The 8,967-nt window shown below is 58.1% G+C and overlaps 1 protein-coding gene across 2 annotated transcripts in view; it reads right to left on the bottom strand.

Moving 5' to 3' along the window:
- Positions 1-2,930: 2,930 nt before the first annotated feature.
- LAMC3 (laminin subunit gamma 3) overlaps positions 2,931-8,967 on the bottom strand; it is a 56,104-nt gene continuing 50,067 nt past the window's right edge. For both annotated transcript variants that reach the window (XM_045082607.1, XM_045082608.1), the window contains 4 exons: positions 7,900-8,099; positions 7,229-7,375; positions 7,038-7,137; positions 2,931-4,454 (listed from right to left, as the gene is read on the bottom strand). In XM_045082607.1, coding sequence (XP_044938542.1) covers positions 4,204-4,454; positions 7,038-7,137; positions 7,229-7,375; positions 7,900-8,099 — 698 coding nt within the window. In that variant the 3' untranslated portion in view covers positions 2,931-4,203. The remainder of the gene's footprint in view (positions 4,455-7,037; positions 7,138-7,228; positions 7,376-7,899; positions 8,100-8,967) is intronic.

Raw genomic sequence — 8,967 nt, 5'->3', positions numbered from 1 at the left:
GCCCGGGACCTCCCCGGGCCCCTTCTCCGCTCCGGGCCGCGATGTCCCCAGAAAGAAAGCGGGGACGATCTCAGGACGCACTCGGGATCCTCGAGGATCAGCTAGGGTCCCGGTGGCTGCGAGCGCGCGCTCCAGCACCCGCCGCTGTTACGTTACGGTGGCCCTGGGCGCGCGGCGCTGGTAGAAGGCAGGCCAGCCTCCCCAGTCTCCACTTTTAACTCTTGTACGAAAAATATGAAAACTTTGAGGGTTTTTTTTTTTTTTTTATGTGGTTGGGTAAAGGCATAATGACAAAGCGCCGCGAAGACATCCGTGACACTTTAAATCCACCAGAATGATTTGTGTTTTGTTAATGAAACCTGTTCTTGAGCACTCACTATGCCCCAGCTACTTTGCTGGCTCAGTACAGCACAGATTTACGTCATTTAATTCTCAAAACTCTGCAAAATAGGACTTGGTGTTCCCAGTTGACAGACAAGAAAAGTCAGGGAGCTGAAGCTGGGGACAAGTCCACTAGGATGATGCTACGCCAAGCCTCCAACTCCTGGGGGTAGAGGGGCATGGGTGGAGGAACCAGGGACTAGTGACCGGACCGTAATGAAGTCTCACGGCCAAATCAGGACATTTCTGAGAGTGAAGAGTGGCAGTCTTCCTAAGTATGCCGACAGCCACAGGTACAAGCAGGAGCTGCCCCGGGCAAACAGCTGTCCCAGTCACCAGTAATGCAAACCCCCCCCCCCCCCCCCACCACAGAGTGTGTCCCTGGGAACTGGATCTGGAAAGTCTCCTTCCCCACAGACTTACCTTTGTCTTGCCCCCAGGACTGGGATCCTGGGGCCAGCTGGTCGTCTCTTCTGTGGTTGTCCCTGGGGGACAAAGTGGCCAGGTTGTCCCAAGGAAGGGGACTGGACAGGATGGAATGTCCCACAGTGGACCCATGTCAGGGCAGCAGCAGTTCAAGGCCCCATGTCCCCGGCACTGTGATGTTATTACTTTCCCTCCGGTTATTCTCTGATGCAAACCCTAGAGGTGGGTTTGGATCTGGCCAAGTTGTGTGGTCTGGGGTCCAGCACCAGCCTTGTCTGAGGCTCAGTGTCTTTTGCTGCGGAGTGGAGGAAACAGTGCCTCTCACCCAGCAACGGCTGTTAGAACTTTTATGACTTTCAGGGTGTTTGGAGCAGAGAGTAAAAGCTTGCAGGGGAGCCGGGCTTGGGAATTACAACCCTTGGTTGATGGGAGATCTTCCATCTGGAGGCCAGATTAGGGACCTGACCTAGAACGGGGCCCTATGACATCGTTCCCTGTCCAAGCTCAGAAGGCCTGTTGCCTTGGTTGGTTGTGGTGGCCGGCCACCCCACCTTCCAGTGCTCAGCTGCTGGGCTGCATTGCTAACCAGATGTTCAACAGCTGCCACATTCCACCCAGCACAGCCCCACCTCTGGGGCCAGAGTGGTTCTGCACACACCAGGCATGACCGGACTGCATGAGTCATGAGATGTCAAGCCTGAGGTACGTCACCATGGAATGGAGAAGAGGCCTGGGCTGCACATCCCCACCCCACTGGGATGACGACACTGGGCTTTGCTGAACCCCACAGCTTGAGTGGATAGGGCTTCAATGCCAAGAGCAGGCATCAGAATGGCTGTGTGCCTCTATCAGCACAGAAACTGGGTGTTGAGGAAGAGGGTCTGGAGGGCATCAGGCTCGATCTATCCTGGGGTCTGCCAAGAACCTTGGTCTCCTTGGCCCTTACTATACTAGACACCAATCATCCAAGCCCCTGCAGAGCACCAGCCTCCCGCCCCCCGTCCTTCCTCTCCTATCTACCCAGTCACTCCCTGGTCATTGGTATCCACCACGTTATACACACACACACACACACCCCTCACTCGCCGTGGCCTTGGCTTTCAGATTGTCTGTGGAGGAACTGGCCTCTTTCTCGGAATGCTCTCCCCCAACAGATCTGGAGAGGATACAGACAAGCTCTCCGTATATGGCTTTGTACTGCTCTTCTGACTAGGAATTGGGGGCCCTGGCCCAAGCTGGGTCTGTCTTTTGGTGTGGGGGGGGGGGTGGTAATCAGGACAGTTTCAAACTTGTCTCTGGGTTTGACTGATGAAATGGGTCTAGGGTCCGGGGGCGTGGGCATCCTCTCCATCACGCTCAGGAAGAGCAAAAAGAGCTGCTCTGCGCGCAGGGTGGGGAGGTAGGAGACAGAAGCAAACATGGGGGTGGGGGGCAGAGGGAAGGGGCGGGGCAGGAGGGAGGGGACAGGAGAGTCCCCGGAGGTCCCCATCCCAGGATTCTAGGAGAGCCTCCCACGTCCTCCCAACAAACTCCCCTTTTTAATTATACCAACTTGAAAGGCCTTCAGACTCTGTGGCCAAGAGCTTAGACTGCCCACGTTCCATAGTCCATCCTACCCACACAACCTGGGTTTCTGGGTGATCTGTGCTGGCCAGGCCCCCACCCTGTGAACCCTGAGCTATTGCCCACCCTCCTGCCTGGAATGTTCCCTCTGACTCCCCGCCCTTTAAGGTCTGGCCCAAAGGCCTCCTTCTTCTCATTGGTGTCCCTTTCTGAGCGGGGGGACACTTGATTTTGAGTTCACCGTGTCCTGCTTCCCTGTCTCCGGCCTGAACCAGAGGCCAGCCAAGGGCCCCTCGTGCTCTCCTAGGCTTTGCCTGACAAAACCCCCGGAGCAGAGGTGGGACAGCGGGTGCCTGTGGCCGCCGGACCCCAGCCAAGCCCCCACGGGAAGACCCTGGCAAATCCAGTGAGCTCCACTTCTGCCACCTTCCTGCTACTGCACGTGGACCAAGAGATCACTGAGCATTCCTCCACCCACATGCCAGGACAGTGAGTCCGCACCCACAGCCGGGGCCCCTGCTTCCAACCAGCGGGAGATGACCACAAGCATGCCACCCAGCTAGTAAAGGGGTCCTTTATTTTCACATTAAACAGAACCGGTCCATGTTGCTGCCTGTCCACCCCGCCCCCTCTGTCTGCAGGAGGAAGAGCCCCGGGAGGGGAGGTGGGCTCCTGGAGCGTGGGTCCGGGGTCCCGGGGCCCAGGGCCTGTTGTCGGTGGGAAGAGGGCCCCGGGAATGGGGCGGAGCTCAGGGAGGAAATGCCAGGAATCCTTGGCAGAGCCTGGCAGGGGGCCTGAGCACAGGGGGCTCCCCAGCATGACAGACTGGGGCCACAGCCAGGCTGCCACACCCAGCAGGGACCTCCCAGGTGGCAAGTGCGGCCACAGGACCTCAGGGCCAGTGTCAACCAAAGGCTGACAGGGGTCTTGGGAGCTCCCCCAGCACCCTAGTCCCCCTGACCCAGGCCTGCTAAGGCCCTTGAGGCTCAGCTCTCTGGCTAGGCCACAAGCTGAAAGGAGCACTGGGCCCGGGGCAGGCGACTCCCAGGATCCCGAGACCAAGCATTCCAGGAAACCAGTGATAACCATGCAGGGCTGGGCCATCCTCCTGGTGGGCTGAGGAGGCCACACCCTGGCCCTAGGGGTCCCTGGGCCTCAAGCTCCCCTGCCCCAGACTGCTGCCGACGATCTTCTATCTCTTGGTCTGCCTGGTCCCTCAGCTGTGCAGAGTGGGCGACGGACAGGTGTCCTGGGATGACCTGCTGCTGGACATCGGGCCGCTCTGGGGCCAGTGGCTGCGGCTCCTGCCCAGCCCAGCCTGGACCCCTGCAGAGGCCCCCTCAGCCTCTCTGGCACCAACTCTGCTTAGGTCCTTGCCTTCAGGAGCAAGAGTGAGCGTGGTGGTGCCAGAGGGTAATCAACATACCTCCCCCCACCAGCATCCAGAGGGCATACGGCAGACTTAGTGCCCAGGAACTGGCTGTGGACTGAGCAGAACGTGTACATGCACAGAGGAACTGGCGAAAGTGTGTGCCTCGTGCACACAGGCGTGTCCCCACAAGGTGTGCATGTGTTCCTGACACTGGGGTGTGCATGTGTACACATCATGGCCTGGGAGTGCCTGCCCGGGCGAACTGTGTACGTACACGAACTCTGGCGGGCATGGAGGGGGCGTGGCTGTGGACTGGGAAGGCCACATGAGTATTCCTTTGGGGTGGGCACACAGCTGCAGGCTCCGGGGAGGTGTGTCTACAGGGCTGCACCTGTGGGGTGCATGTGCCTGCCCCGGCCAGGGCCACAGTGTTGGTGGTGGGGGGGTGTCCTGGGCGGCCCTCACTGCCAGCTGGCACAGCTCTGGGGCAGGCTATGCAGAATGGCCTCCAGGTTCTGCTTGTCGGCACGGATCTCAGCGAGGTCGTTCTCGAAGCTCTGGATCTGCAGCTCCTGCTGCTCCGACTCCTGTTGCAGCAGCCTCAGTTTCCCCTGCAGGGCCCCCGGCGGGCTCAGCTGCAGCCTCAGGCGCTCCAGTGCCCATTGGGTCTCGTTCAGGGCCTGGGCTGGGGCCTGATGGGTGTCCAGCGACCCTGCAGAGGGGCACGGACAGCCTCAGCAGAGACCAGCTCTCCTGCAGGCCCCAGCGTCCATTCAGGGCCCTCCCCCGAGACCTCTGGAGGCCCAGACCTTCCAGGATTCTGACTGCCCACGATCTGCCAGGAAAGCAAGGGACAGAGAAGGCAGTGTGTCTGGTCTTGGGCACCCCAGGGGGTGCACATGAAGACTCTGGAACTTTCCCCCTAGGCAGCACTGGGCAACGGTTCCTTTTTGTCGTGGGTACTACTGTTATTGATAGAAAGAACTCCCCGCGTGGGTCCTGAGCCCATTTCCCAAAGCCATGTGTGGCACAAGGTCCCCACGGCTCCATGCCGATTTGCCGAGAACACGCATTTAAAGATGCCTCCTGGGGGCACCTGTGTGGCACAGTGAGTTAAAGCCTCTGCCTTCAGCTCGGGTCATGATCCCAGGGTCCTGGGATCGAGCCCCACATGGGGCTCTCTGCTTGGCGGAGAGCTGCTTCCTCTCTCTGCCTGTCTCTCTGCCTACTTGTGGTCTCTGTTAAATAAATAAATAAATAAAATCTTAAAAAAAAAAAAAAAAAAAAAAAAAGATGCCTCCTGTGCCAAGACGCGGACGGCCACTGGGGTAAAAAGCAGTGCCCCTGGCATTAGAATAAGAGCTGCGGAAGCGGAGGGGGCAGGAGGGGCTGCGGACTCCTGTAAGCAGGCACCAGGGGTCTCCTCCTGGCCCAGCATGGGTTAACTCTGTTTCTTGGAGTTCAGTATTTCCCAGAGCCTCATGGAAGCTAAAACAAGGAGGCGGGGCCCGGTGCCCACACTTGAACTTGGTGGTGGTAGTGGTGGCATGGAATCCACGGGCTGTCTCCCCCGTCTGGCCCTTGTCACCTTCTCATTTATGGGTGACATTTCACAGGAAGATGAGGTTCAGCCATTGGGGATGGGGAAGTAAGTTCTAAATGGCTTCTAATCCCACAGGATCCCACTGGGGCCAGAGCTCCCCTGAGCCCCCAAATTTCCTGGGCAACGAAGGTGGAGGTCAGAGGGCAGGCAGTTGAGGGCATGGGGGGGCGGTGGGCAGGAGGAGGCATCGGGAAGCTGAGCACTGCTGGCCTGGGCAGATCCCGCTCCCAGCAAAGACCCCAACCACGGGGAGGCCCCAACTACCTGGCCTTCGAGATGCAGGTTCAGCTTGTAGCCACACTCCACCTGCACTGTGGGGGCCCCCAGGCAGGGCCCTCTGGGGGCTGCTCACGCCTGCGCCCCCAACTCAGGCACAGCACCGGACAGCAATGTGGCCAGTGCTCTGAGTCCTTGGCGTCAGGAACAGACCAGTGGCTACCAGTGGGCACCCCGAATCCGTCAGACCTGTGTGCAAACCTCAGTTTCCCCACTGACTGGCCATGGGGCCCCGGGCACATCACTTAAACTCTGTGCCTCAGACTGCCTGTCCACAAGACGACAAGAGAATCCGGGTCCTTGCCTCCCAAGCAGAGCATTCCAGATCACGAGCATGCAAAGCTTAGGGCCTGGCATGCAAACATGACGTGGAACATGGTGATTCTTCCCCTTATTAGTAATGAGGCCACATGTGTGCTGTTATGTAGGTGACCCTGAGGACGTGACACTAAGGGGCAGAAGCCAGTCACAGAAGTACACAGGGACATGAGGTCCCTGGAGTGTCAAGTTCACAGAGACCAAAGAGGTCCCAGGTGGGGGCGCCAGGGGCTGGGGCATAGGGAGTCTGTGTCTAATGGGTACGGTGTTTTGGTTTGAAAGTTCTGGAGACAGATGGCAGGGACAGCTGCGCCACGTGTGAATGTACTCAATGCCTCTGAACTGTGTGCCTGAAGATGGTTAAAATGGCCAATTTTATGTTGCATGCATGTTACCACGGTTTTGGAAAATGCACGGCTACTGTCCTCCGCTCCCCCGCCCTGCTCTGCGGCCTCGGGGCCTTACAGGGTGCTCTCCCCTCCCCCGCCCTGCTCTGCGGCCTCCAGGCCTTGCGGGATGCTCTCCCCTTCATCTGAGAGGCCTCCTTCCTGAGGCTCCTCCCCGTGAGGCTCCTCCCCGAGAGCTGCTGCTCACCGGCTCTCACCACGCAGGTGGCAAGCACTTTTTACATGACGCTGGTGCTTACGTTCATTTTACAGATGAGGGAACTGAGGCTCAGAGAGGCACAGTGGTTTTCCCAAGGTCCCACAGCCAGGGAAGGGAAAGCACCAGACTTGAGTCTTGGTCTGATTCCAGACCCACGTCTGAGTCTCGAGGCCATCCTTGCTCCTCTGACATTCTCTCTCCTCCTCTGAAACCCTCAGCCACACAGAGCCCGTCTGCTCCTGTGGTCCCCACAGGTGTTTCGTCTGCTGAGTTTTCTGTGTCCCCCGTCCACCCCCGCAACACCAGACTAGCGGCCCCTGGAGGGGCACAGTGACATCAGCCCTACCTTGCAGGACAGCCTGGGGCTATTTCAAATGCTTGTGGCTGAGGAGGGGGGACCGTGGTTATCTGGGGGTGAGGAGGAAAGCTTCTCTAGGACTGGGCCTCACAGAAGCTCCTGGGGGTGCTCCAGGGACCCAAGGGTCTCCTTACCCAGCCTGGAGAGCAGCTCCGACAAGGCCTGGACGTCCCTCTCCAGGGAGGCACGCGATTCTCGGATCTGCCGTTCCAAGGAATTCAGCCTGGCACCCATCTAGGGCGGGAGGGAAAGCTTGACCGGCTCTCTGCTGGCTCGGGGGCCAGGAGGAAACGGGAGTTGGGGTTGGGGGTCTCGGCACACGTACCTGCCCTGCGTCCTCCAGCTCCCGTCTGCGGGCCTGCGAGGTGAGCACCTGCCGGGAGACTTGTCGGAACATCGCCCGCGTCTGGCTGGAGAGCCGGCCTGCCCGGCGGTGCTCCTGCTTGCCCTCCCTGAGCAGGGCCTTGGCGAGCTGGGGGGTGGGCAGCAGCAGAGCGGGGAGAGGGTGAGCGCACTGAGTCCTTTCAGAAGGAAAGGGCACCGACGGCCGTGATGCCGAGCAGTCGTCAGTGTGAGCCCCAGGTCATTCGTTCATTTCACAAACACGGACTGGACGCGGGCGACACGCGCAGAGGCAGCGGCGGGCTAGAGGGACGCACAGTCTGGACTTTGGCCCCAATTAAAAAATAAGAGCTTAGAGGTTTGGGGGAGTAAAGCCAAACAGACGTCGGTGAGAGTCCTGGTCACCCGGACTGGGCCTCGGGGTCCACACCCAGGACGCCAGTGACAACAGTGACACCTACTTCTTGAGGAATCACCAGGGTCACTGGCCTGGGGCCCCTGAGCCCTCGGTAAGTGCGGAGCATTCAGCATGGTCTACGCGGATGGGGGCAGATCTGTGGGGACCCCGTTTCACCTACAGAAGGGGCATTTCTTCCAGGACCGTCCTCCCACAGGCCCAGAAGGCAGGGACATCGTCACACCCATGGCCCTGACCTTAGCACTGTCCTTGGCCAACAGCTCGGCTTCCCTGCCCTTCTTCTTGGCACTGGAGGAGACAGACGCTGCGTTTCCCAGCATCCTCTCCGCCTGCTTGGTCTTCTTCTTCAAGTCTACGAGGAGCCTGTCGCTGACGACACCTGCCTTCCTCCCCAGCGCGGCCTGGTCCCTGGGCTGCGGAAACTGCCGCTTCATTCCTGCAAACCCGAGGGAGGCAGTGTCAGGAGGGTGGCCCCTGCCCTGAGAGCCTGCCAGGCAGCCACTGCGTGTGGTCCCCAGACAACGTGAGGGAGGTGCTGAGGGCAGGAGATCTACAGGAAACCTCTGGAAGCTCTTTTGGGAAACAAGCGAGGAATGAGTAACATGCACTGTTCAGTGAATTTAAAGATTCATGTTATATCGTGGTGTTTGTTAAAAATCATGAGATTACACGGCTGATACCTGGGCTGGGGTTGGGACTGGATGGGGAGCCACACCTCAGTACCCAGAAAATCCATTCAGCTCTTTCTCTGTACCTCCCTTATGTCTAAAAAGGCTTTGAAGCAGCTTATAGTGACAGTGACAGGTACGTCAACAACTGGACCACTGAAGTGAAAAACCAAGGACCATATGCAACTGAGGGGGGGCGGGGATGAGGAGGGAAGGAGAGGAGTGCGAAGGGCCAGAAAATTAGGATAATGACATCTCAGGCACTAAATGCTCTGTTCACCTCTGAGCTTCCTAGCAGCCAAGACAAAAAGCGAAGTATTATGATTTGCATAGGTTTTTTTACCTAATAAGAAGTGGCTTCCCTCTGTAAAGAAGAAAGACTTTTTCCTTTTCTTTCGGATAAAATTTGAAGGGAAATTGGGAGTTCTAACAATAGTTAGATTTTAAAATGAATCAAGCCATCGAAGGCAGAATGTCATGTAATTTTCCATGAAGATAACAGAGAAATTAGATCTACTTTAGTTTCTCGTACATGAAGTTGATGTTTCTTAAAATGCACTCCATGGAGTGCTAACTCCACAGGGTGTTACTAAACATCAGGAGGAAACGTCAAACTTAAAGAAAGAGAACCAGGTT

Source organism: Mustela putorius, unplaced genomic scaffold (genome assembly GCF_011764305.1).
Source record: "Mustela putorius furo isolate JIRA1106 unplaced genomic scaffold, ASM1176430v1.1 tig00000596_pilon_pilon_pilon, whole genome shotgun sequence".
In the NCBI taxonomy this organism is placed as follows: Eukaryota; Metazoa; Chordata; class Mammalia; order Carnivora; family Mustelidae; genus Mustela; species Mustela putorius.
Note: the sequence above shows the minus strand (reverse complement) of the source record. Positions and strands in the feature narration are given on the sequence as shown.